The sequence below is a fragment of the Larus michahellis genome, chromosome 1 (genome assembly GCF_964199755.1).
Source record: "Larus michahellis chromosome 1, bLarMic1.1, whole genome shotgun sequence".
In the NCBI taxonomy this organism is placed as follows: domain Eukaryota; kingdom Metazoa; phylum Chordata; class Aves; order Charadriiformes; family Laridae; genus Larus; species Larus michahellis.
In genome coordinates, this window is record NC_133896.1 from 213858341 (window position 1) to 213886159 (window position 27819).

Genomic DNA, 27819 nt, shown 5'->3' on the forward strand with positions numbered 1-27819 from the left:
CTCAGCCAGGTCTAACCCCCCCCCCCTCCCGGGGGTGCTCACCTGGGTGTGTGTCCCCCCAACGGGTGCTGATCCAGGTTCCCCCCCCGCGGGTGCTCAGCCCCCAGCCTCACCAAGTGCCCTTCCAGGGGGGGTCCCCAGGGTGGGGGGAGGGTGTCTCCCAGTCGTGCCTTTCCCCCCCCTCCCCACGGGCTGCACCCAGGGGTGATGGGGGGCGATGCCCCCCCCCGGCCCAGCTCCTCGGACCCCAAACCCACACCTCCCCCCCGGCCCCGCTGCCACCACTCCGGCTGAGATGAAGGATGGGCCGGACACCCCCCGCCCCACACCTTTGGCAGCCCCCCCCCTAATCCCCCCCCCACCCCCCCCCTCGTTAGCTAACGAGGTGTTTGGTGTGAAATTAATCCTACTAAAAATACCCCCCCACCACCCCTTGTCCTGCCCCGTCTTTGGGTGGTTTTTGTTCAATCGCGAGTTGGGGCGGGGCGGGGGGGGTGTTAATGTTTAATCAACGTCGTTGTAATTAATCAATGGGCATTGGAATTAATGGGCTCCTACTGCGCCGGGGGCGGGGGGGGCATTCCTATGGGAATCGCGGGATGAGGAACAGGGTCCCAGCACGGTCCGGGACCCTCCGGGCTGGCCATACTGGTCCCAGCATGGTCCAGATGCCCCCATCCCCGACACCCCCTGTAGACCCTGACCCAGCACCCAACGAAGCATCCGGGGCGGGGGGGGGGGGGCTTTGCACTGAGCAACCCCTGCCTGCACCCCCTGCCCGCACCCCTGTCTGCATCCCCTGCGTGCATCCCTGCCTGTATCCTGCCTGCACCGCTGCCTGCACCGCTGCCTGCATCCCCTGCGTGCATCCCTGCCTGTATCCTGCCTGCACCGCTGCCTGCATCCCTTGCCTGCATCCCTTGCCTGCACCCCGTGCCTGCATCCCCTGCCTGCATCCCTTGCCTGCATCCCTTGCCTGCACCCCGTGCCTGCATCCCCTGCCTGCATCCCTTGCCTGCACCCTCCCTGCACTCTGCCTGCACCCCTGCCTGCACCCCGTGCACCCCCTGCCTGCGCCCCCTGCCCCCTCCCTGCCTCATCCCAGGGGCATTGCAGCCCCCAGCCCCCCCCGTACCCCAGCCCCCCCGTTCCCCCCCCCCCCCCCCCCACTCACGGCACCCCAGGGTGATCCTCGCTGCCACCCCAGGTCCCCGCTCGGGGTCTTTTTTGGGAGGGGGGGGACGGGACACGACACCCCCAAACATCCCTAAGGGGCCGGGGCCTGCGCACCCCCGGCATCGCCTAGGGGTCCACAAGGGGGGCTGGGGGGGGGCCCCGGGGGGGTGGTGGGGGTGGCCGTGACCTTCAGCCCCGGGGGGGGGTGTCGCAGCGAGGTGGGGGTGGGGGGGCCGGTGGTGTCTGCAATAAATTAAGTTTTATTTGGATTAGTGTCGTTTGCAAACGGGGCCAATAAATTACAGAACGGTTAAAAACCAAAAAAAAAAAAAACCAAAAAAAACCCCACCTCAAAAAAAAAAAACAACCCCAAAAAAGAAAAAAAAGGCGAAAACCAAACCCACCTTAGCCTGGGGGAGGGGGATACGGGGGGGGGGGGCGGAGACCCTCGATGGGGTGGGGGGAGAGGGATGGGGGTCCCACCGCTGCTCACCGCGCTGCGAAGCCCCCCCCGCGGGGGTCAGAGCTGCACCCTGACCCCCCCCCCCCCCAGCCCCGGGACCCTCCCCAGGGTGGCGGCCCGGCTAGAGACGGGGCCCGGCGGCGGGGCGGGGGGGGGCTCCCCATCCATCTCCCGGGGTCCCGGGTCCTCCAAGGGGTCCCGCAATCTGCTCCGGGGGGGGGGGGGGGCTCAGTGGGACGGTGACGGCAGCGAGCGCACAGCCCCAGTCCTGCGTTTGGCCCCCCCCCCCCCAAATCCCATCGCGGGGGGGGGTGTGTGGGGTGTCTCCCCTCCAATCCCACCGGTGTGCTGCTGTGGGGGGGGGGGGAGCACATCCGTGTCCGCAGGCAGGATTTGGGGGGGGCATCACCCCCTCCCCGCACCGGGGGGGCTTTTTCTACCCCTGGCACCGCTCACCCCGCGGCCCCCCCGGGACCCCTAAAGTGCTTCCTCGCCCCCATCCCATGGTGGGGGGGGGGGGTGGCCCGGGGAGGGGGGGGGGCGCACCACAATACCGGAGCACCCCACAGCTGCCCCCACCCCTGGGGTGCACCCCCCCAAAGCGTGTTGGGTGGGGCTGGGGGGCTCCTGACCCCCCCCTTTGCCCCCCCCGTGGTCCCACAGCACCCATGGGTTGGGGGAGAGACATCGATGGGGGCTTCCCCCAGCTCTGCGTCCATCCCATCGGCACAGGGTCCGGGAGAGGGTGGGGGTCCCGTGGTCCCCCCGGCTAACAGCCTTGGGTGGGGGGGTCCCCGATCCATCTCCCCCCCCCCCCCCCGCCGGTGGCCGTTTGCCGGAGCATCATCGCTGGGTGCGCGTTGGGTGGGAGCGTCGTCACGGCGGGTGGGGGGCCCTGTGGCCCCCCCCCATGGCCCCACAGCATCCGTGGGTGGGGGGGAGGCGTTGGCAGGGGGTCCCATGCCCCCCCTCTGTGGTCCCACAGCACCCGTGGGTGGGGGGGAGGCGTCAGTGGGGGCTTCCCCCAGCTCTGGGTCCGTCCTGTTGGTGCAGTGTCCAGGAGAGGGTGGGGGTCCCGTGGCCCCCCCGTAGTCACACAGCACCCATGGATGGGGGGGAGGCGTTGGCAGAGGGTCCTGTGGCTCCCCCCCCCCCCCATAGCCCCACAGCACCCATGGGTGGGGGGAGACGTCGGTGGGGGCTTCCCCCAGCTCTGCGTCCATCCCATCGGCACAGGGTCTGGGAGAGGGTGGGGGTCCTGTGGCCCCCCCCGGGGAACGGCCTTGGCTGGGGGGTCCCCGATCCATCTCCCCCCCCTGCCTCCCCACCAGCGGCCGTTTGCCGGAGCATCATCGCTGGGTGCGCGTTGGGTGGGAGCGTCGTCACGGCGGGTGGGGGGCGCGGGGCGGCGGTTGGGGGGATCCGGGGGGGATGGTGGGGGTGGGTGGAGGGGGTGGGTGTGAATTTGGGGGGGGGGAGGGTGGGGGGGGGAGCCCAGCCGTCTCCGGCGCATCAGAAGAGGTTTGTCTTGAGCGCGTTGGGTTTCCGATGGAAGGAGGAGAGGACGCCGGAGAAAGGTCCCGGCACGGCTTCGGCGGGCTGCCAGGCCTTCAGCAGGTCGGCGGCGTTGGCGGCTCCGCTGCTGGTGCTCACGCCGGCCCAGATGGGTGCCTTGAGGCCTTGGGGGGGGGGATGGCCGGGTCCCATGGGTGCCCCCGCCCCGGGACTGGGACTCAGGCTAGCGCCGGGGCTGCCCAGGTTGCCGGCGGCGGGCAGGGAGGCCGTGCTGTCGGGCGTGGGGCTGCAGTTGGATTCCTTGGATTCGTCGTCTTCCGAAGAAGAACGCGGGGGCTCCGACTTCTTGCCGTTGGCCCCCCCCGGGTTGCCACCGGCCCCCTTGGCGTTGGCCGCCCGCTCTTGCTTGCGGAATTTGGCTCGGCGGTTCTGGAACCAGACCTGGAGTTGGGAGGGGGGTGGGGGGGGAGAGGGGCGGGGAGGGAAAAGGGACGGGATGACAGAGGGGACGGGAGGACCCCCCCACGTCACCATCCTTTGAGGTGGGGGGGGGGGGGTTGGGGGTGCCGAGGTTCTCACCCCCTGGGTGCCCATTTCCCACTGGGGTGGGGGGGCAATATATCGAAAAGCAGATACAGGGGTTTATAGCGCAGTGGGGGGGGACCTGACACCACCACGTTGCTGTGATACCGGGGGGGGGGACACTGCTGGGACGACGTTGCCCCCTTGACTGCAGCTCCTGGGGACAAGAGTCCCCCGTGCCCCCCCCCAGGCAGCCTGTGTTCCCCCCCGTCTCCCCAGCACCTTCCCTGTGGCATCAGCACTGTGCATGGCCCCCCCTGGGAGGGAGGGGACCCCAAAGGTGGGACACCCCCCCCCCCCCCCAGACATGTGGGTCCCCCATCCTTTGGGCCAGGACCCACAACCCTGTGGGTCCCCCCCTCCTTGGGGCCAGGACCCCCCACCCTGTGGGTCCCCCCATCCTTGAGGCCAGGACCCCCCAAGCCTTGAAGGTCCCCCCACCCTGGGGTACCAGGACCCCCCAGCCCCATGGATCCTCCATCCCTGGGGACAGGGACCCCACAGCTCCATTTGTCCCCTCATCCTTAGGGCTAGGACCCCCCCCAGCCCTGTGGGTCCCCCATCTTTGGGGACAAGGACCCTACACCTCCATCTTTAGGGCTAGGACCCCCCCAGCCCCATGGGTCCCCCCATCCTCGGGGCCAGGACCATCAGCCCCATGGATCCCCCATCCTTGGGGACAAGGACCCCACATCTCCATGTGTCCCCTCATCCTTAGGGCTAGGACCCCCCCAGCCCCGTGGGTTCCCCAACCCTGGGGTACCAGGACCCCCCACACAAAAACAGGGGAGCTGGGACCCCCCCACGACGTGGGGGGAGGTCTGCACCCACGTGGGAGGGGTCTGCACCAACAAACGGGGGGTCTGCACTAGTGGGGGGGGTCTGCACCCATGTGGGGGAGTCTGCACTGACAAATGGGTTTCTGCACCGATGTGGGGGGGTCTGCACTGACACGGGGGGGTCTGCACCAACAAATGGAGGCATCTGCACGGATGTGGGGGGGTCTGCACCCACATGGGGGGGTCTGCACTGACATGGGGGGGTCTGCACCCACGTCAGGGGGTCTGCACCAACAAATGGAGGGTTTGCACTGATGTGGGGGGGTCTGCACCCATGTGAGGGGGGTCTGCACTGAAAAATGGGGGGTCTGCGTCGACATGGGGTGGGGTCTGCACCCACATGAGTGGGTCTGCACTGACATGGGGGGGTCTGCACCCATGGGGGGGTGTCTGCACTGACAAACGAGGGGGTCTGTACTCACATGGGGGGGTCTGCACCGGCAATGGGAGGGTCTGCACCCACATGGGGGGGGGTATGCACCCACATCAGGGGGTCTGCACCAACAAACGGGGAGTCTGCACCCACATGGGGGGGTCTGCACTGAAAAACGAGGGGTCTGCACCGATGCGGGGGGCTCGGCACCCACATGAAGGGGTCTGCACCGATAAATGCGGGGGTCTGCACCCACATGGGGGGGTCTGCACCCAGATGAGGGGGGTCTGCACCGAAAAATGGGGGGTTTGCACTGATGTGGGGGCATCTGCACCCCCATGAGGGGGGGTCTGCACCGACATGGGGGGGTCTGCACCGATGTGTGGGGGTCTGCACCCACGTGAGAGGGTCTGCACTGACATGGTGGGGGTCTGCACCCACATGAGGGGGGGCCTGCCCTAAAAAATGGAGGGTCTGCACCGACAATGGGGGGGTCTGCACCGACATGGGGGGGTCTGCACCGACAAAGGGGCCGGTCTCCGTCCCCCCCCCCAGCCTCTCCCCAACGCCACCGTCCCCGATGCCTTTGGGACCGTGACGAATCCCCGCCGGCGGGTGCCAGCGCGACGGCGACGCGGCACGAACCGACCCCCCCCCCGCCATCTCTGCCGGGAGTGGGGCTGGGGCTGGGCGGGGGGGGGGCCCTTCCGAGCCCCCCCGTCAGACCAGGGCATCCTGTCCCCTCCTCCACCGCTCTGCGGTGACAAAACCGAGTCCCCCCTCCCTCCCTGTCCCCCATCCCATCCCGTCCCCAGCAACCTACCGGCAGGGGGAAAACCCACGGAAGCGCCCCATTCCCACCCCACCCCCCCCAACACCCCCCACCCCGCGGCGGGGTCCCCACGGCTTCCCCGCCACCGTCCCGCGGCGGGGAGCGCAGCAGCGGGGGCCCGAGGTTGGGACCCCAGCCCCACCCCCGCCACCTCCGTCCCCAGGGGGGGTGGGGGGGTGTGTGTCCCCCCATCCCCCCATCCCCCCCCCACCCCCCCTCCCACCCCCCGCTGCCCACCTGCACCCGGGCCTCGGTGAGGTCGATCTTGAGGGCCAGCTCCTCCCGGGTGTAGATGTCGGGGTAGTGGGTCTCGGCGAAGACCCGCTCCAGCTCCTTCAGCTGGGAGCTGGTGAACGTCGTCCGGATCCGCCGCTGCTTCCGCTTCTCGTTGATCCCCGACGGGTCCGAGAAGAATTTGTAGGGCACTGGGGAGAAAGAGAGAGAGAGAGAGAGAGAGAAACTGGGGGTGAGCGTGGGTGGGTGGGGGGAAACGGCAAGGTGGGAAGGGATACCGGGATTCACCGGGAAGGGGGAGCGGGAGACAACAGGGGCAGGAGGCAGGGACGGATCGGGCAGGGATAGACCGGGCAGGGATGATCCAGGCAGGGATGGACCGGGCAGGGATGATCCAGGCAGGACACACCAGGCAGGGTTGATGCGGGCAGGATGCAGGGAGCAGGGATGGATCGGATTGGGATGAACTGGGCAGGACACACCAGGCAGGGATGATCCGGGCAGGATGCAGGGAACAGGGATGGATCAGGCAGGGATGAACTGGGCAGGACACACCAGGTAGGGATGATCCGGGCAGGATGCAGGGAACAGGGATGGATCGGGTTGGGATGATCCAGGCAGGACACACCAGGCAAGGATGATGCGGGCAGGATGCAAGGAGCAGGGATGGATCAGGCAGGGATGAACTGGGCAGGACACACCAGGCAGGGATGATCCGGGCAGGATGCAGGGAACAGGGATGGATCGGGATGGGATGATCTGGGCAGGGATGAACCGGGCAGTGACGCACCGGGCATGGATGATCCTGGCAGGGACACACCAGGCAGGGATGATGCGGGCAGAATGCAGGGAGCAGGGATGGATCAGGCAGGGATGAACCGGGCAGGACACACCGCGCAGGGATAATCTGGGAAGGGAGCACCGGGCAGGGATGCACTGGGAAGGGATGAGCCGGGAAGGAATGATCCGGGCAGGATGCAGGAAGCAGGGGTGGACCGGGCAGGGATGAACTGGGCAGGGATGCAGCGGGCAGGGATAAACCGGGCAAGAATGCACCGGGCATGGATGATCCAGGCAGGACACACCAGGCAGGGACACACCGGGCGGGGATGATCCGGGCAGGGATGAACGGAGAAGGACACACCGGTCAGGAATGATCTGGGAAGGGAGGCACCGGGCAGGGATGCACCGGGCGGGGATGATCCAGGCAGGACACACCGGGCAGGGAGGCACCGGGCTGGAATGGATCGGGCAGGGATGAACCGGACAAGGATGGACCGGGCAGGGATAGATTGGATACGGATGGACTGGGCAGGGATGAACTGTGCGGGGATAAACCTGGAAGGGATGACCTGGGCAGGGATGGACCGGGCAGGGATGAACCGGACAGGGATGATCCAGGCAGGGAGGCACCGGGCAGGAATGCACCGGGCAGAGATAGACCGGGCAGGGATGCACCGGGCAGGGATGATGCGGGCAGGGAGGCACCGGCAGGGACGAACGGGGCAGGGACGAACTGGACAGGGATGCACCGGGCAGGGATGGACCGGACTGGGATGGACCGGACTGGGATGAACCGGGCAGGATGCAGGGAGCAGGAATGGATCGAACTGGGATGGACCGGGCAGGGTCGCACGGAGCACGGCGAGGGGACACCGCCGGCAGGGCGGGCAGGGCGGCCGCGGAGCTCGGTCTCTGCCTCCCCGCGCCCCCCGGGCCCCTTCGTTCGATGTCGCCGCTGTCCCCTCGGCGGGAGCGGGCCGGGGCCGGGGCCAGTGCGGGGAGGGGCGGCCGGTACCGTTCGGCGGCTCCTTCGTTATCGGCGCATCCGCGGGCAGCGCGTCCGCGGAGGCAACGAAAGCGGAGCGGGGAGGGGGGACCCGACGGCGCCGACCCCCCAGCCCCGCTCGGGGCCGCCGCCGCCCCGGGGACCTCGGGTAACCCGGTACCGCGCTGCCGGGACTGCCCAGGAGCGGGGGGCTGCGTGGGCGGCGGGTACCGGCGGTAGCGGGCATCGACGGCATCGGGAACCGATTGCACCGAGCATCGGCGGTACCGAGCACCGGTGATACGGGGAACCGATTGCACCGAGCACCGGCGGTACCGGGAACCGTAGGTACCGGGAACAGATTGCACCGAGCACCGGCGGCAAATGGTACCGCCTGTACTGGGAACGGACGGCCCTGAGCACCGGCGGTAACGAACATCGACGGTACCGAGCACCGAGAGCGGCGGTTACCGCTGGCACCGAGTCCTGACAGTACCGAGCATCAGCGGCACCGGGCACCGACGGCACCGGGAACCGATGGTACCGGACACCAGTGGCAGCGTGCACCGATTGTGCCGAGCACCGACCGTACCGGGCTCCGGCGGCATCGAAAACTGACGGTATTGGGCACCGGCGACATCGAGCACTGGCGGTCCCGGGCACCGACGGCACCGGGAACAGACAGTCCCGGGCACTGGCGGTCAGCGGAACCGATGGCACCGAGCCCGGACAGTACCGAGCACGGGCGGCATCGAGCACTGACGGTACCGGGCACCGATGGCATCGAAAATTGACGGTACCGAGCACCGACGGCATCGAAAATTGACGGTACCGAGCACCGACGGCAGCGAGAACCGAGGGTATCAGGCACCGTCGATAGGAGGAACGGATGGCACCGAGTCCGGAGAGTGCCGAGCACCGGCGGCATCGAAAATTGACGTTCCCGGGTACCGTCGGCATGGAAAATTCACGGTCCCGGGCACCGACAGCACCGGGAACAGAGGGTCACGGGCACCGGTGGTACAAGGAACCGATGGCACCGAGCCCGGACGGTACCGAGCACCGGCGGCATCTAAAATTGACGGTACGGGCCACCGATGGCATCGAGCACTGACGGTCCCGGGAACCGACGGCATGAAATATTGACCGTCCCGGGCACCGACGGCACCGGGAACCGAGGGTATCGGGCACCAGCGATACAAGGAACCGATGGCACCGAACCCGGACAGTACAGGGCACCAGCGGCATCGAAAATTGACGGTCCCGGGCACCGTCGGCACCGGGAACGGAGGGTCCCGGGCACCGGTGGTACAAGGAACCGATGGCATCGAGCCCGGAGAGTACCGAGCGTGGTCGGCATCGAAAACTGACTGTACCGGGCACCGATAGCATCGAAAATTGACGGTCCCGGGCACGGGCGGCACCGGGAACGGAGGGTCCCGGGAGCACGGCGGCAGCGGGAACGGAGAGTCCCGGGCAGCGACGGCGGCAGCGGGAACGGAGGGTCCCGGGAGCACGGCGGGGGGGGGATGCGGGGGCGGCGGTCCGTTACCTGCCGAGTAGGGCGAGGGCTGGTGGTCGCGCAGCGCGCCCAGGGCGCAGTTGGCGGAGGCGAGGGGGGGGCAGGCGGGCCCGGTGCCGAACCCCCCCCGCATGGGGCTGTACTGGAAGGAGCCGGCCTGGCTGCAGGGGCTGAACTCGTAGGCGGACGCCTCCATGGCGGCCACGCAGGAGTCGTAGGAGTTGAGGTAGGAGTAGTCCATGGCGAACATGGAGCGCCGGTGCCGGCTGCCGCCCGCCCGCCCGCCCGTTACCGCCGCCGCCGTCGCCGCCTGCCCGCCGGCCCCCGGCCCGCCCCCGCCATCCGCCGCCCCGGCCCGCCCCGGGCCGCCGTAATATACCGGCGGGGGGAGCGGCGGACAAAGGCTGCGCTCGCCGGGGGCTTTTGCATGACAATATCTCCCGGGGACGGCGGGTGCAGCAGGAGCGGGCGGAGCCGCCAACGCCCCCCCCCCCCCCCATCCCCGGGTATACACATCACCCCCCCCGCGCACACCACACACCCCCCCCCCGCGGTGTACACACACACACACACACACTCCCACACACACACCCCGCCTCAGCGCCCCCCGCACTTAACCCCCGGAGGGAGCCCGCCCCCCACCCCCGCAGCCCCGCACGTCGGGGCGGGCGGTGGGAGCGACCCCTCCGGCCATCCCCGAGGGGACACACCGGCCACCGGCCCCGGCCCCGACACCTCCCCCGCCCCGTTCCCGTCCCCCGCCATGTCCCCATCCCTCACACCGTTCCTGTCCCCAGCCCTCGCCTTGTTCCCGGCTCCAACCCATCCCATCCCCATCACATCCCCATTCCCATACACATCCCCAGCCCATCCTGTTCCCATCCCACACATCCATCCCATCCCAGTTCCATCCTCATCCCACATTCCATCCCATTCCGATTCCATAGCCTTCCCGTCCCCCACCCCAATTCCATCCCTATCACATCCCCATTCCCATACACATCCCCAGCCCATCCTGTTCCCATCCCACACATCCATCCCATCCCAGTTCCATCCTCATCCCACATTCCATCCCATTCCGATTCCATAGCCTTCCCGTCCCCCACCCCAATTCCATCCCTATCTCATTCCCATCTCCATCCCTATCCCCATCCCCATCTCCATCCCCATCCCAGTCCCCATCCCCACCTCCATCCCCATCCCACCTCCATCCCCATCCCCATCTCCATCCCCATCCCAGTCCCCATCCCCATCCCCATCCCATCCCTCCTACATCCCCATCCCCATCCCTATCCCCATCCCAGTCCCCATCCCCACATCAGTCCCCATCCCCATCCCACCTCCATCCCCATCCCCATCCCACCTCCATCCCCATCCCATCCCTCCTACATCCCCATCCCCATCTCCATCCCCATCCCAGTCCCCATCCCCACATCAGTCCCCATCCCCATCCCACCTCCATCCCCATCCCCATCCCCATCCCATCCCCATCCCCATCCCCATCCCGTCCCACCCCCTCCCCCCCAGTTTGCAGCCCGCCTGAATTTCAAAGCGCCACATCCCCCCACCCCCCCCACCCCCGCTGGGCCCCCCCCCTCAGCCCTTGGCCCCTCTGAGCGGGGGCGGGGGGCGCGGGGGGATTTGGGGCGGATTTGGGCCGGATTGGGGCCATTTTCACACAAACACTTTCACTAAAGGGGATTTAAAAGTCTAATTACACCCGGGCCCGGCTTTGTGCCCCCGCCCGCGGTGGGGGGGAAAGGCCGGATCCTGCCCGGGTCCTGCGGTATCAGCCCCCCGTGGGGCTCGGTGGGGCTGGGGGGGCTGCACAGGACCTGTCCTGCCCCGCTTCCCGCCCCACATCCCACTCCTTATCTGCCTTATCTCCTGCCTCATGTCCTGCCCCATCTCCTGCCCTCTGTCCTGCCCCACACCCTTCCCCATGTCCTGCCCCACATCCCACTTCACGTCCTGCCCCATCTCCTGCCCCAAACCCTGCCCCATGTCCTGCCCTCTGTCTTGCCCCACGTCCTACCTCATTTGCCCCATGGCCTGCTCTGTCTCCTGCCCCATCTCCTGCCCTCTGTCCTGCCCCACGTCCTGCCCCATCTCCTGCCCCACCTCCTGTCCTGTGTCTTGCCCCACGTCCTGCCTTACCTCCTGCCCCATCTCCTGCTCCACATCCGTCCCCGTGTCCTCCCCCGTCTTCTGCGCCAAAATTCTGCCCCACATCCTGCTCTGCATCCTGTGCTGTCTCCTGCCCCATGTCCTGTCCTGTGTCCTGCCCCATGTCCTGCCCCACATCCTGCCCTCTGTCCTGCCCCATCTTGTCCTATGTGCTAAACCATCTCTTGCCCCATCTTCTGCCCCATGTCCTGCCCCATCTCCTGCCCCATCTCCTGCCCCACTTCTTGCCCCATCTTCTGCCTTCTGGGCTAATCCATCTCCTGCACCACGTCCTGCCCCATCTTCTCCCCATGTCTTGCCCCATCTCCTGCTCCATTTCCTGCCCCATGTCCTGCCCCACATCCTGGACCATCTTCTGCCCTGTGTGCTAACCCATCTCCTGCCCCATCATGTGCCCTCTGTCTTGCCCCATCTCCTGCCCCATCTCCTGCCCTGCATCCTACCCTACATCCCACCCCAAATCCCACTGATGCCCCCGCTCCCGGCTGCGTTCCCCCACTGGCCGAGCACCCCCTTTTCCCCCACCCAGGTTGGGCCAGGTCCTGGCTTGGTCCCTCTCCCGGGACCCCGGGGACCCTCGTGGGCAGGGGCTGGGGGGTGCCCCCCCCCTCCCGCCGGCCCCCCCCTCCCTCCCAGCCCAGCTGCGGCAGCCGAGCGGGCAGGTTGCTAAACAAGTTAATTAGATCCCGGGGCTGGGGGTGGGGGGGGGGCTGGCGGCTGCGCCGGGGCCCCTCTTGTCAGCCTGCTGGAGTTGTGAAAAACTTAATTCAATTAAGTTTTCCCTCTAAACTAATTAGGCCGCAATCTGCCACGCAAGGAGCTGCCGCTATGGCTGCCCGGAGCCAGGGGGGCAGGACGGGGCCGGGGGCGGGGGGGGGGAACTGAGGAGGAGGAGGAGGGGGAGATGAAGGGGGAGAGGGGAGGCAGGAGGGGACGTGGGGGGGGCGAGCTGGGGTGTCCTGTCCCGGGGACAACCCCCCCCCCCGGCCCCCCCTTCCCCCGGATCCCGGGGTGCGGGATTTGGGTGATTCCTCCCGGTTTCGGTGGGTGGAGGACGGCGGGTGCTGGCAGAGGGGCACCCACTTGTCCCCAGCGTGGCCCGATGGGGCGGGGGGGGGGGGGCGCAGGCTGACGCCCCCAAATTGGGTGGCAATGGCAGTGGGGAGGGCTGGGCATGGCGGAGGAGCTGGGACAGGGACACCCCCCCACCCCCCCCCCGCCCTCCTCCAACCCCAAAGGGACAGGGACCGGGACACCCCCGAGGTGACAGGGATTCCCCCCGTCCCTCCATCCTCGAAGGGACAGGGATCCCCCCAGAGGTGACAAGGACCCCCCCCATCCCTCCATCCTTGAGGGGACAGGGACAGGCACCCCCCCACCCCCCCCCAAGGGGGACAGGGACACCTCCAGAGGGGACAGGGACCCCCATATCCCCCCATCCTCGAAGGGACAGGGACAGGGACACCCCCCCCCCGCCAGGGGGGACAGAGACCCGCAGTCCCTCCATCCTCGAAGGGACAGGGACCCCCCCCCAGAGGGGACAGGGAACCCCCGTCCCTCCATCCCACGGGCTGCAGGGACCCCCCCCCAGAGGGGACAGGGACCCCCCCCGTCCTTCCATCCCGCGGGCTGCAGGGACCCCTCCCGTGACCCGCGGGCCGTGTCCGGGTGGGTCAGCACCGCCCCCCCCCACCCCACCCCCCGGGAGGTGCCAGGACCCCCCCGGCTCTGCCGGGCCCCACTTTGGGCCGTGTCCCCCCCCCACAGCTCCAGCTCCAGCTTTGTCTCTGGGTGGGGGGGGGTGTGTGTGTGTGTTGACCAGGGACCCCACGGCCCATCGCCCGGCCTGTGGCACCCTCAGCGGGCACCCCCAAGATTTTGCATGGCGGGGGAGGGGGGTGTCCCGGTGGGTCCCGTCCCCCGTCCCCCCCCCCGCCACCGGAGGCCTCCGGCCACCGCTTTGTTCCCGGTGACAAAGCCCCGAGCCCGGCGCTGGCTGCAGCTCGCCCGCCCCTAATCGAATTAGGAGCCCGGCACGGGGCTGGAGCTGCCGCTAATTGAATTTCCCCCGTCACAGCCTGATGTTTCCCCCCCCCCCACCTCCGGATCCTGGCCCCCCCCCCCCCCCCCCAACTCCCCCCCCCCGCCCCCCGCGTCATTGTCCCCGGCCACGGTGGCGCATTGATGGCTCGGGCAGAGCAGCCCCTTCCCCGCCGCCGGGGCTCGGCCCCGCGCCCCCCCTCCCCGCCCCCCCAAAGGCAAATAAACCCAGTGGCGAGGGGGCCTGTGCCCCTCCCCCCCACCCCCGACCAGCGTCCCCCCCCCCGGCTGGGAACCCCCTGCCCACGGAGGGGGGATTGGCTGCGATGCCCGGGGGGCTGGCACAGCATGGGATGGGATGGCACGGGATGGGATGGGATGGCACGGGATGGGATGGAATGGGGATGGGGATGGGGATGGCATGGGATGGGATGGCACGGGATGGAATGGGGATGGGGATGGCATGGGATGGCACGGCATGACATGGCACGGCATGGGATGGCACAGCATGGGATGGGATGGCATGGGATGGCATTAGATGGCATGGCATGGCATTGGATGGGATAGCACAGGGTGGCACGGGGTGGCATGGGGTGACAAGGCATGGGATGGCATGGCACAGCATGGGATGGTCTGGCAGGGCATGGGATGGGACGGTACGGCATGACATGGCATAACATGGCATGGCACAGGATGGCACGACATGGCATGGCATGGGATGGCACAGCATGGGATGGGATGGCATTGAATGGCATGCCATGGCACAGCATAGGATGGCATGGCATGGTATGGCACAGGGTGGCATGGGGTGGCATGGGGTGTCAAGGCATGGGATGGTACAGCATGGCATGGCATGGGATGGTAAGGCACAGCATGGTATGGCATGGCACGGGATGGCATGGGACAGTATGGCATGCTATGGTGTGGTATGGCATAATATGGCATGCTATGGCACTGCACGGCACAGGATGGCATGACATGGCACAGCATGGCATGGGATGGCATGGGATGGGATGGCATGGGGTGGGATGCAATGGCATGGTATGGCACAGCATGGCACAGCACAGGATGGCATGGGATGGTATTGCGTGGCATGGCAGGGATGGCACAGCATGGCATGGCATGGAATGGCATGGTATGGCATAGTATGGCATGCTATGGCATGGCACGATGCTGGATGGCATGACATGGCACGGCATGGCACAGCATGATATGGCATGCCATGACATGGATTGGCATCGGATGGCATGGCACAGCATGGCATGGCATGGCATAGTGTGGCACAGCATAGCATGGCATGGCATGGTATCGTACGGCACAGTACGGTATGGCATGGGCAAGGCATAGCATGGCATGGCACGGCACAGCCTGACGGGCACGGCACAGCGTGGCATGGTGCGGTGTGACATAGTGTGATGGCACAGCATGGCAGGGCACGACACGGTGTGACCTGGCACAGCATGGTGCATCACGGCACAGCAGGGCACAGCACAGGACGGTGTGGCAGGTTGTGACCCGGCACACCATGGCACGGCACAGTATGGTATCTCAGAGCCTGGCATGGCACGGGATGGCCCAGCATGGCATGGCACGGCACACCACGGCATGGCGCACTGTGGCATGGCGTGGCACAGCATGGTGTGGCATGGCACGGGATGGCATGGCACAGGACAGCGTGACAGGGTGTGACCCAGCACGGCACAGAATGGCACAGCATGGCACGGCACAGCATGGCATGCCTGGCCGTGGGGTCCCCGCTGTCCCCGTGTCCCATCCAGCAGCTCCAAGGAGGGGGCCAGTCGCAGAGCACCCGCCAGAGCCCCGGCACTGGGTGCCCTGGCCTGGAGGTGCCAGTGTTGGGGGCGGGGGGGGGGGGCGGGGGGCCGTGTAGGGAGTGGGGGGGCTAGTGCCGTGGCACATGGGGCACGGATGGAGCCGGTCCCCGGGTCTGGGTGGGGGGAACCTGCCCTCAGCCCTGGGGTCAGCCCCAGCGTCACGCAGCACCGTCCTGCACACGCTGGTGCGCACCCCTGCCCCGCCACGCACACGCTAGTGCGCTCCCATGGACACACACACACACACACACACACACACACAGCGCCGAGCATCCCTGGGCACAGCCCTGCACAGCCGGGCACATACGTGCACACACTAGTGCACACACATGCACCTGTGCGCACACCTATGTACGCACCAATGCACTCCTGTGCACACACATGCACAGCCGTGCACACCTTAGTGCACACCCGTGCACAACCACGCACACCCCTGCACACACCAGTGCGCTCCTGTGCACCTGTGTGCACACTCATGCACAGCCATGCACGCTTGCGAGCACACGAGTGCACACCTATGCGTATGTGCGCACGCCTGCGTGCAGCCACGCACATCTGCCCACGCACTGGTGCACACCTGCGCACACGCTAGTGCACTCCCATGCACAGCCGTGCACAGCCACACATGCCCGGGCACACCCGTGAACATACGTGCACACCTTAGTGCACACCTGCGCACACACTGGTGCACTCCCATGCACAGCCGTGCACAGCCATGAACATACGTGCACACCTTAGTGTGTACCTGTGCACACCCGTGCACACACTAGCGCACTCCTATGCACCTGTATGCACATCTGTACACAGCCACGCACCCCTGCGCACACACTAGTGCACACCTATGCACACACGTGCACAGCCGTGCACACCCACCCACACTCTGGTGCACCCCTATGCGCACCCTTACACTCCCGGGCACACCCCCACACACACCTTAGAGCACACCCGTGCACACCTGCACACACACATGCACAGCCGTGCGCGCCCACACCCACTCTAGTGCACTCCTATGCACACCCTTACACCCCCAGGCACACCGTAGAGCACACCCGTGCACACACACGCACACCTGTGGACGCCCCAGTGCACACCTACGCGCTCCTGTGCACAGCTGCGCACACACTGGTGCACTCCCACGCACACACACAAAAGAGCTGCGCATTCCTGGGCACACCCGTGCACAGCCATGCACACCCGTGCACACACGCGTGCACTCCTATGCACCTGTATGCACACCCGTGCGCACCCGTGCACACACGCGTGCACTCCTATGCACCTGTATGCACACCCGTGCACAGCCATGCACACCCATGCACACACACGTGCACTCCTATGCACCTGTATGCACACCCGTGCGCACCTGTGCACACACGCGTGCACTCCTATGCACCTGTATGCACACCCGTGCACAGCCATGCACACCCGTGCACACATGCGTGCACTCCTATGCACCTGTATGCACACCTGTGCACACCCATGCACACCCGTGCACACACGCGTGCACTCCTATGCACCTGTATGCACACCCGTGCGCACCCGTGCACACACGTGTGCACTCCTATGCACCTGTATGCACACCTGTGCACAGCCATGCACACCCGTGCACACATGCGTGCACTCCTATGCACCTGTATGAACACCCGTGCACAGCCATGCACACCCGTGCACACACGCGTGCACTCCTATGCATATCTATGCACATATGCATGCACATCTGCACACACGCTAGTGCACCCCTGCGCGCACACGAGTGCGCTCCCGTGCACACGCGTGCACAGCCGTGCACACCCACGCCCACTCTAGTGTACTCCTATGCGCACCCTTGCACCCCCGGGCACGCCATAGAGCACACCCGTGCGCACGCCTGCACGCCTGCGTGCACACTAGCGCGCTCCCGTGCGCAGCCGTGCACGGACGCGCGCGCCTCAGTGCGTACCTGTGCACGCCTGCGCGCACACTAGCGCGCTCCCATGCACCTGCATGCACATCTGTACACGGCCATGCACGCCTGCGCGCACACTAGCGCGCTCCCACGCACACTCGTGCACAGCCGTGCGCTCCCACGCGCACCAGTGCAGCCACGTGCACACCTTGTCGCACGCACACGCGCACACTCCTATGCGCACACATGCCCACCTTACTGCACACCCGTACGCACACCCCGGCACAGCACGCTCCTCCTGCCCCGCTCCCCATCACCCCCCCGTCGCCAGACCCCCATTTCTGCCCCATTTCTCCCCCTCCGGCCCAGGCCGTGGGGCCCGGCTGCCCCCCCGGGGTGTCTCCGGGGGGGGGGGGGGGGGGTCCCAGCGTTGTCCCGTCCCGCACCTGGGCCATGGCGGTGGGACAAGGCTCCTCCTGTGCCGTCACCCACCCATGGTCACCCCCCGGGGCGGGGGGTGTGTGACCGGAGCAGGGCACCCACGGACCCCCAGCCCGGGTCGGGGCAGCTCCGTTTTGGCACTTCCCCCCCCCTTCCCAACCTCCCCGACAGCGCTTGAGACCCCAGCAGCGTCCCCAAATCCAGCCCCACGGCGGGACGAGGCGATGGGGAGGGGCAGGATGAAGGCAGCCCCCCCACATCTTTACGTATCCCCCTGAAAAACGAGGGCCAGCGCCAAAACTAACCCGCCGGTGGGGACGCCGGGGAGGGAGGACCCCCCCATAGTGGCTTCGCCGTGTAGGATGGGGACCCTGGCAGCTGCTGCGACCTCCCCGGTGGTGGCTTCATCTCCCGGCTCCTGGGGGGGGTGACGGGGGGGAGCGGTGACCCACCATCTCGGAGCTGGGTGCTCGGGGCAAGTTGAGGAAATGGGAGGATTTTTCCCCCAAACGCCCCCCCCCCATCAGCCCTGCAGGGATGTGACGGGTGGCGCGGGAACCCTCCACCCCAGGGCTGCCCCCTCCTAGAAAGCCGCTGGCAGGGGAGACCCTCACCCCTGGGTGCCTCCATCCCCATCCGGACCATGGCGGGGCCAGCGTCAGCCCCTGGCCACCAGCCGGCCCTGGGGACCTGCAGGATTGGGTGGGGGGAGATCTACAATCCAGGGAGGGTGAAACCTCCCACCTACAAACACGCCGGAAAAAATCCAATTCTGCCCGGCAAAATCCACCTCGGTTTCTCTGGGCTGGGGACCTTCGCTCCAGGGACGACCCGGGCAGAGATATTAAAGATTTCCCCGAGATATTAACTATTTCCCCAAGATATTCACTATTTCTCCGAGATATTAACTATTTCCCGGAGGCGGGTGAGACGAAGGGTCGCGGGGAGGATTCGGCGAGGGGTCGGCACCATCCCGGTGGCGTTCCCGACGCCCAGCGAGGAGCCCTGGGGCCGTGGCGCAGAAGGTCGCAGGTGCACGCCGCGTTTATTGCAATAAATAAAAAGAGTAAAGGGGCAAAATACAGCGAGTGAAGGCGCCTGGTGGCTTTTAAAACCAAGCTGTCACACGCTCGGTCCCTGTCCCACCCCCCCGCAGTGGGGGAGGACGGATCCCACCCCAGCCGACGCCCCGGACGGACTGAAATCCGCTTTTTCCCGTCCCCAAAAAAGCTCCGTCACCTTCTCTCGCACACCCCGGGACCCTCCACCTGGATGTCCCCAAAGGGAACGCGTCACCTCCAGCCCACCCCGGAGGAAGCGACGTGGGGCAGATGGGGCAGCTCCCGCCTGTCCCCCGCCCGGCTGCGGGGCCGCGGAGGTGGCCGGAGCACGGCTCTGTCCCTGCCGGTCCTCACCGAGGTGGCCACATCCCACAACTCCCAGTCTCAGGCCATTTTATTGTCAACCCGCACTGCTTCTCGCCGCCTACAAGAAGTAAGCCATGTTTTCCGGGTTGAGAGGGGCCTGGATCTCCAGTTTTCGGGATTTGCTGTCTTTCTCCACTATCTCCAGCCTCAAGGTGGGCGCCTTGGCTTTCTCGGCGCCCGGGGAAGGGCCGTCCTGGGTTTTCAGCAGCTGCTTGTCCGAGTCTTCCACCGTGATCCTCAAGGTGCAGCCCCTGGGCAGCAGCTCCTGCTCGTAGGCGGCCGCCAGCTGGTTCACCACGCGCCGCTCCACCTGCGGGGGGAAAACCACCTCCCATCAGAACCCCCCGCCGGCAGCCTCCCCGAAATCACACAATCCTGGGATGATTTGGGTGGGAAGGGACCTTAAAGATCATCTCATTCCACCCCCCTGCCCTGGGCAGGGACACCTCCCACCAGCCCAGCTTGCTCCAAGCCCCGGCCAACCTGGCCTTGAACCCCTCCAGGGATGGGGCAGCCACAGCTTCTCTGGGCAACCTGGGCCAGGGGCTCACCGCCCTCACAGCCAAGAATTTCTGCCCGAGATCTCAGCCCAATCTCGCCTCTTGCAGTGGAAACCCCTTCCCCCTCGTCCCATGGCTCCCCTCCCTCATCCAGAGTCCCTCCCCAGCTTTCCTGGAGCCCCTTGAGGGACTGGAAGGGGCTCCGAGGTCTCTGCGGAGCCTTCTCTTCTCCAGGCTGAACCCCCCCAACTCTCTCAGCCCGTCCTCCCAGCAGAGGGGCTCCAGCCCTCCCAGCATCTCCCCTCGGGAGCCATAATCCCCTCCTGGCTCTCCCCACTCCAGGCAAAGCTCCACCGCGCTCCGTCCTGGCCTTTAGAATCAGAGAATCGTAGAATGTGTTGGGTTGGAAGGGACCTCTAAAGGCCATCCAGTCCCACCCCCCTGCAGTCAGCAGGGACATCTTCAACTAGACCAGGTTGCTCAGAGCCTCATCAAGCCTGGCCTTGAATGTCTCCAGGGGTGGGGCCTCCACCACCTCTCTGGGCAACCTGGGCCAGTATCTCACCAGCCTCAGTGTAAAGAACTTCTTCCTAATGTCTGATCTAAACCTGCCCTGCTCTAGTTTAAAGCCATTGCCCCTCGTCCTGTCGCTCCATGCCCTCGCAAACTTTACCTCGTGTTTGATGGAGCGGGCCCCGTAGTGCAAGTTGTAGCCGTCAGCCAACACGTCCATGACCTCCCTGTCCCACAGCAGGGTGATGTTGTGCCTCGCCTTGGCCTGCCGGGTGAGGAAGAGGAGGAAGAGTTACCCCTGCCTTGGAGGAGCCCCGGCACCCCGTTCCTCGAGCGGCAGGGACACCGCGGTGTTCATGTCCCTGGGCCGAGGAGGAAAGGACACAGCTCCACCAGGCCAGACCCACCACAGCAAGCGTTCCCTCAACTCCTATTTCGAGGAAGCTCAGATGAGCAAAGACCAATTAGACAAATAACGGCCCCGAACGTGGCCCGAAGCCCATCCCTGCCCCAATGCAGGAGGAACCATCCCCCACCCTCTCAAAGGTCCCTCCATCCCGCGCAGGGTCCCCTCCTGGTGGTGGAAGACCACGGTGAAGGTGTGCATTCGCTCTGTGCCCACGTCGGGAGGATGAAGGATCGGGCAGGAACTTCCCCCTGCTCCTGCATCCCTCCACAAGTTACCGCTAAAGCCGGGGATGGTTTTTTTACCTTCTTGGCCCAAAAATTCAGCTCCTTGTTGACGAGCTGGATGAGCTCCGAGTGGCAAAAAGGGAGAAAATAGACAATCTCATTGATCCTCCCCAGGAATTCGTCTCGTCGGAAGTGAGCCTGCAGGGAGAAGGGATGGAGGTCAGCGGGGACACGGCTGGTGGCCCCGGCAGGGACGGCAGTGACAGGGACACGGCGGGAAGAGCTCCCCAGGGATCACCTCCACCTCCGACACCCACTAGCGAGGCCCCGGTAGCCATCGCTGTCACGTTCCTGTCCCACCCGCTCTGGGTGACCCTGCTCTGGCAGTGGGTTGGACTGGGTGGTCTCCAGACCATTCCCGTCCCTACAATTCCATGATTCTGTGATCCCGCGCCGTGCAGCTGGATATCCGTGATGCTGGATCTAGGGTCACTGGCAGCGCCTCTCGGCACGGCCCAGGGGAGGAATTAAGTCTTCCGGAGGTGGGGAGAGGGACTGGAAAGGAATTATGCTGAGGGGACTGGAACAGCTCTCTGATGAAGAAAGGCTGAGGGATTTGGGTCTCTTTGGTCTGGAAAAAAGACGACTGAGGGGGGATCTTATCAACGCTTAGAAATACTGAAAGGGTGGGTGTCAGGAGGATGGGGCCAGGCTCTTCTCAGTGGTGCCCAGCAACAGGACAAGAGGTAACGGGCACAAACTTGAACATAGGAAGTTCCACCTAAACACGAGGAGGAACTTCTTTCCTGTGAGGGTGGCAGAGCCCTGGCACAGGCTGCCCAGAGAGGTGGGGGAGTCTCTGTCTCTGGAGACATTCCAAACCCACCTGGACGCGTTCCTGTGCCACCTGCTCTGGGTGACCCTGCTCTGGCAGGGGGATGGACTGGAGGGTCTCCAGAGGTCCCTTCCAACCCCTGCCAGTCTGTGATTCTGTGAATCATGGAATTGTAGGGTAATTTCGGTGGGAAGGGACATTTAAAGCCCACCCAGTGCCACCCCCTGCCCTGGGCAGGGACACCTCCCACCAGCCCAGCTTGCTCCAAGCCCCGGCCAACCTGGCCTTGAACCCCTCCAGGGATGGGGCAGCCACAGCTTCTCTGGGCAACCTGGGCCAGGGGCTCACCGCCCTCACAGCCAAGAATTTCTGCCCGAGATCTCAGCCCAATCTCCCCTCTTGCAGTGGAAAACCCTTCCCCCCCGTCCTATCGCTACCTGCCCTTGTAAAAAGAAGCTGTTATTTACTTCTGCTGGGCTCTGACCCTACTTCTTAGTGGTTGAAAATGAAAAAAAATGCCTCCATGTCGCTTCTCTCACAGCTGGGGGAGGAACACGGCGGATATCGCATGGAATGACCAAAGCTCATGATGCCTGAAATATAAGCCATGAAAAAAACCCCACCCGTACCTTCAAGATGGGGCGAATGACCTTCTCCTTGAACTGCTTGGAGATGGTTATCTTGTCACTCGCCTGGACATCCTCTGAAAGACAGGAGGGCAGGGGGGCTGGTGAGTAAGGGGGGGACCTGCCCTTCCCATCTGCCCAGATGGGGATGGAGGAGCAAAGCAGCGTGACCAGGAGCCAGAGGCTGGGCAGGGGGGTGGGGACCCTGAGGGGACTTGAGAACCTCCACACGTGCCACCAACCATGCTTAGAATCACGGAATAATAGAATTGCCCGGGTTGGAAGGGACTTTTCAGATCATCGAGTCCAACCATCAACCCAACACTGACAAACCCACCACTAACCCATGTCCCTCAGCACCACGTCTGCCCGGCTTTTAAATCCCTCCAGGGATGGTGACTCCACCACTGCCCTGGGCAGCCTCTTCCAATGCTTGACAACCCTTTCAGGGAAGAAGTTTCTCCTAATATCCATCCTAAACCTCCCCTGGTGCAATTTGAGGCCGTTTCCTCTTGTCCCATGGCCTGTTCCTTGGGAGAAGAGACCGACACCCCCTTGGTGACATCCTCCTTTCAGGGAGCTGCAGAGAGCGAGAAGGTCTCCCCTCAGCCTCCTTTTCTCCAGGCTGAACACCCCCAGCTCCCTCAGCCGCTCCTCACCAGACTTGTGCTCCAGACCCCTCACCAGCTCCGGTGCCCTTCTCTGGACACGCTCCAGCACCTCCACGTCTTCGTTCACACCTCAGCGCTTGGTTTGGTGCTGGGATGTCCCTACACTTGATGCTCCGGCCGGCGGGTCCGGGTCCCCCGTGGGTGCCCGAAGGGAGCACCCCACACTGCCCACCCCACTGCCCTGCGCCCCCGAGGGGCTTTGGAAAGCAGGAATCCTCACTCGGATGGTGTCTGGTGTCCATTGTGTGACACGGCGAGGACATTGTCACCCGGGGCTGCTCTCCCGGGCACAGGACGGGTCCTCGGTCCCTTCAGCAAAGAGCAAAGCCTGTGTTTGCTCCAGCCCTGACCGGAGTCTACTTCCCTTGGCCGACTGCAGATGGAGCCAGGGGCTGGCTGGCTCCCTGCTCCCAGCCCTGAGCACGGCTCCGCGGCGGATTTACCTGTCGGCCGCCCAAATTCCCTCTTCTCTTTGTCTTCACTGCCTCGGTCCTTCCTACATCTCCCCGCCTTCAACTCCAGCGGGTGTTTTAATGCAAGGATGCTCGGAGGGAGATCCCTTGCATCCGAGATGCTCCGGGTCGGATCCTGACACGCAGGGCGGTGGAGAACGACCACGCTGGGTGCTGGGAGCTGGAAGCTTCGCAGCCGTGGGGAGGACATTTGCACCCCCAGCAGCGGCAGAAGGGGCCGTCGGGCTCCAGCGGACCAACACCGGTGACGGCACGCAACGAAACGCCCCAAAATCACCTCTTCTTGCCCCATGGCTGAGGCGAGGAGGCTGGTGCCGGATCGGGGACAGGGACAGCACAGCCTGGCCGAAGGTGTAAAAGGAGCGAGGGGGGCGGGGGGGTCTGTGGGTATAATATTTGGCCCGTTTCACGTTTCTGTTTTCTGCTACAAGGCACCAAGGGGTTTTTCACCGTCCTGGGCACTGGGGGAGCAGTGGAGAAGGCAGAAGGGACAGAGCTGCCCCCCCTGTTTTCGGCTTTGCTGGCTGACCCACTTGCGGTTCCCCCGGCAGAGGCAGAGATGCTGCGGAAGCGGCTCCTTCCCTCTATCATTCCATTTATCTGCCCGGCCCGGCGTCTGGATGACCTCCTGGCCCTGCCTCCGGGAGCTTCTCCCAGCCAAGAGCTGGGGAAATGGCGAGGAGCTCCAGGAAACTCAATTGAGGGCAGGTTTGCCGAGCCCAAGCGCATTTTCCGGCTGCGCTTCCCTGCAGCCGTCGGCTCTACAGTCCCAGAAATTAAAATTCAATGCTTTCCTCATTTAGCAGAAAAGCATTTGGCATTTAAAAATGTTATTCTTGAAAGTTCAGTCGCCGGCGTGCTTTGTCCTTTACCTGGTTTGATTGAAGCTTAAAGGTTCTGAATTAAGGCAGCTTTGGCGCCCGCTCCTCACAATAAAAAGGAAGCGACAGCGGAAAGAAGCTGGAAAATACATTTGACGCCAAACCCCAGCATTTTTTCCTGCTCCCCTGGAGGCGACGCTGTGGCTCCCGGGCGCAGACACAGTTCACAACACACACCACAGCTGCCAGGTAGATGACAGAAGATGCACGTCCAGGTATTTAAGACCATAAAAAAGTCTTTAAAAAGCCCAATGGGTGAGTTTTTTAGAAGTAATGGGGAAACAAGGGATGCAGCCATCATTCGGGGCTGCCTGGAGACCCACAGCACGTGGTCAAGGTGCTCACAAACTGCTGTGTGTTTTAGAGGAGAAGGGATGGTCCCTCCTGCAGGCATTGCTGTCCAGCCATCCACCCATCCATCCACCCATCCTTCCATCCATCCATCCACCCATCTGTCCATCCACCCATCTGTCCATCCATCCATCCGCCCATCCTTCCATCCATCCATCCGTCCATCCACCCATCTGTCCATCCATCCATCTGTCCATCCATCCACCCATCTGTCCATCCATCAACCCATCTGTCCATCCATCCATCTGTCCATCCATCCATCCTTCCATCCGCCCATCCATCTGCTCATTCATCCGTCCATCCTTCCATCCATCCATCCATCCATCCATCCATCCATCCATCCATCCATCCATCCACCCATCCGTCCATCCATCCACCCACCCATCCTTCCATCCATCCGTCCTTCCATCCATCCGCCCATCCATCTGCTCATTCATCCGTCCATCCTTCCATCCATCCTTCCATCCATCCACCCATCCATCAACCTATCCGTCCATCCATCCATCTGCCCATCCATCCACCCATCCATCCGTCCATCTGTCCGTCCATCCTGGGCACAGCAGAGACCTACCAGCCACTGGGGCCTCCTGGTGCCACCAGAGGTGGCACCAACTGGCTGGGAAAAGCACACAAACTGGGACTCTGCTGCCTTCAGCTGGGTTGTTGAGTTCAGGTCTCAGAGGCTGCCCTGACCCTGCTCAATTCACCTTTTATGACCTAATTCACACTTTCGGGAAACTTTCTACAGGACTCTGATATGTGGGTCCAGGGCTCCCGTTCCAAGGTGAAGTAAAATTCACAGAATCAGGGAATACTTTGGGTGGGAAGGGACCTTAAAGCCCACCCAGTGCCACCCCCCTGCCCTGGGCAGGGACACCTCCCACCAGCCCAGCTTGCTCCAAGCCCCGTCCAACCTGGCCTTGAACCCCTCCAGGGATGGGGCAGCCACAGCTTCTCTGGGCAACCTGGGCCAGGGGCTCACCGCCCTCACAGCCAAGAATTTCTGCCCGAGATCTCAGCTCAATCTCCCCTCTTGCAGTGGAAACCCCTTCCCCCTCGTCCCATGGCTCCCCTCCCTCATCCAGAGTCCCTCCCCAGCTTTCCTGGAGCCCCTTGAGGGACTGGAAGGGGCTCCAAGGTCTCCGCGGAGCCTTCTCTTCTCCAGGCTGAACCTCCCCAACTCTCTCAGCCTGTCCTCACAGCAGAGGGGCTCCAGCCCTCCCAGCATCTCCGGGGCCTCCTCCGGCCGCACTCCAACAGTTCCATGGGCTGCCCCAGGCATCTCCCAGGGCTTCCATGGAGCGTGTCCTGGAGGGGCAGGCTGGGATCACACATGGGGCAAGTTACTCTGAGCTCTGGGAGAGGTGGGGGCTTCTTCAGCCTCAGCAGCCCAGCCCTGCCATCCCTTCCGAAATAAATCTCCTCGGGGGAAAAATGGGACCCACGTCCTTTTGCCTCGTGTTTGGGCGAGCCCGAAGCAGAAGTATCACAGGAGGGAGATCAGTGGAGATTGAGGGGTGGGACTTCCCAGCAATGGGTCATCCCATTCCTAGACACAAAGAGCGGCAGTTGCCTTCCCTTCTGGCAGAGGAGCATCCCCGAGGCTCCCTCACAGCGCCGGGACCCGGAGGGACGAGCACTGAGAGGCACAGAAGGGTCTGGGTGTTCCCCCCTGGCAAAGGGCTACCAGGATGCTGAGGGGACTGGAACACCTCTCTGATGAAGAAAGGCTGAGGGATTTGGGTCTCTTCGGTCTGGAAAAAAGACGGCTGAGGGGGGATCTTATCAACGCTTAGAAATACTGAAAGGGTGGGTGTCAGGAGGATGGGGCCAGGCTCTTTTCAGTGGTGCCCAGCAACAGGACAAGAGGTAACGGGCACAAACTTGAGCATAGGAAGTTCCACCTAAACATGAGGAGGAACTTCTTTCCTGTGAGGGTGGCAGAGCCCTGGCACAGGCTGCCCAGAGAGGTGGTGGAGTCTCCATCTCTGGAGACATTCCAAACCCACCTGGACGCGTTCCTGTGCCACCTGCTCTGGGTGACCCTGCTCTGGCAGGGGGTTGGACTGGAGGGTCTCCAGAGGTCCCTTCCAACCCCACCATTCTGTGATTCTCTGAGGGATGGCTGGGCTGGTGTCAAATGAAACAAGAGGGGCTGGAAGGAGGCAGACGCTTTAGGGATTTGGGACATGACATCAAAAAACCAGTACCTAAGTTTTCGGCGATCCTGTTCTTGCTCATCTCCAGGGCTTCTTGCCGCAGCTGCAGCGCGTGCTGGGCGATCTCCTCGCTTGCCACGTTGGAGGTCATGATGAAGATGGCATCCTTGCAGTCAATGGTCTTCCCCTTCCCATCTGTCAGTCTGCCCTGCAACAACCCCGAGACAACACCAGCGGCGTGGGTGGGGGCCACAGGATGTCGCCCAAACACAAGGCAAAAGGACATGGGTCCCATTTTTCCCCCAAGAAGACTTATTTCGTAAGGGATGGCAGGGCTGGGCTGCTGAGGCTGAAGAAGCCCCCACCTCTCCCAGAGCTCACAGTAACTTGCCCCATGCGTGGTCCCAGCCTGCCCCGTCCAGGACATGCTCCATGGAAGCCCCAGAAGATGCCTGGGGCAGCCCATAGAGCTGCTGGAGTGCGGCGGGAGGAGGGCCTGGAGATGCTGGGAGGGCTGGAGCCCCTCTGCTGTGAGGACGGGCTGAGAGAGTTGGGGAGGTTCAGCCTGGAGAAGAGAAGGCTCCGCGGAGACCTTGGAGCCCCTTCCAGTCCCTCAAGGGGCTCCAGGAAAGCTGGGGAGGGACTCTGGATGAGGGAGGGGAGCCATGGGACGAGGGGGAAGGGGTTTCCACTGCAAGAGGGGAGATTGAGCTGAGATCTCGGGCAGAAATTCTTGGCTGTGAGGGCGGTGAGCCCCTGGCCCAGGTTGCCCAGAGAAGCTGTGGCTGCCCCATCCCTGGAGGGGTTCAAGGCCAGGTTGGATGGGGCTTGGAGCAAGCTGGGCTGGTGGGAGGTGTCCCTGCCCAGGGCAGGGGGTGGCACTGGGTGGGCTTTAAGATCCCTTCCCACCCAAACCATTCCATGAGTCTATGTTTCTGTAGGGCTGCCCATATGTAACTCAATCACCTCTGACCCTCTGCCAACCTCCCTGTCATGGTTTTGTGTCTGACACACAGGTGCTGGAGAGCCCCAAAAGTGCAGGTGAAGTTGTTGTCACCTCG

At 64.6% G+C, this 27819-nt stretch overlaps 2 protein-coding genes across 5 annotated transcripts in view; both read right to left on the bottom strand.

Annotated features, from left to right (window-relative positions):
• Positions 1-3151: 3151 nt before the first annotated feature.
• On the bottom strand, positions 3152-9554 carry PHOX2A (paired like homeobox 2A). Its single transcript, XM_074573005.1, has 3 exons — positions 9335-9554; positions 6018-6205; positions 3152-3595 (listed from the first exon to the last, which is right to left on the bottom strand). The coding sequence occupies exons 1-3, from the start codon at positions 9552-9554 to the stop codon at positions 3152-3154; spliced, it is 852 nt and encodes a 283-aa protein (XP_074429106.1).
• A 9156-nt stretch (positions 9555-18710) lies between these two features.
• The window catches only part of CLPB (ClpB family mitochondrial disaggregase), a 105886-nt gene continuing 96777 nt past the window's right edge, over positions 18711-27819 (bottom strand). For all 4 annotated transcript variants that reach the window (XM_074572206.1, XM_074572207.1, XM_074572209.1 and 1 more), the window contains 5 exons: positions 26810-26966; positions 22227-22300; positions 20841-20960; positions 20290-20394; positions 18711-19426 (listed from right to left, as the gene is read on the bottom strand). In XM_074572206.1, coding sequence (XP_074428307.1) covers positions 19175-19426; positions 20290-20394; positions 20841-20960; positions 22227-22300; positions 26810-26966 — 708 coding nt within the window. In that variant the 3' untranslated portion in view covers positions 18711-19174. The remainder of the gene's footprint in view (positions 19427-20289; positions 20395-20840; positions 20961-22226; positions 22301-26809; positions 26967-27819) is intronic.

What these genes read in the sequence shown, in the direction of transcription:
- PHOX2A (XM_074573005.1), bottom strand. Translation starts at nt 9,554, where the DNA reads ATGTTCGCCATGGACTACTCCTACCTCAACTCCTACGACTCCTGCGTG. An exon ending in GCCCTCGCCCTACTCGGCAG is followed by an intron (nt 6,206 to 9,334) that starts GTAACGGACCGC and finishes CTTTCTCCCCAG; the next exon opens with TGCCCTACAAATTCTTCTCG. An exon ending in TCACCGAGGCCCGGGTGCAG is followed by an intron (nt 3,596 to 6,017) that starts GTGGGCAGCGGG and finishes TCCCAACTCCAG; the next exon opens with GTCTGGTTCCAGAACCGCCG.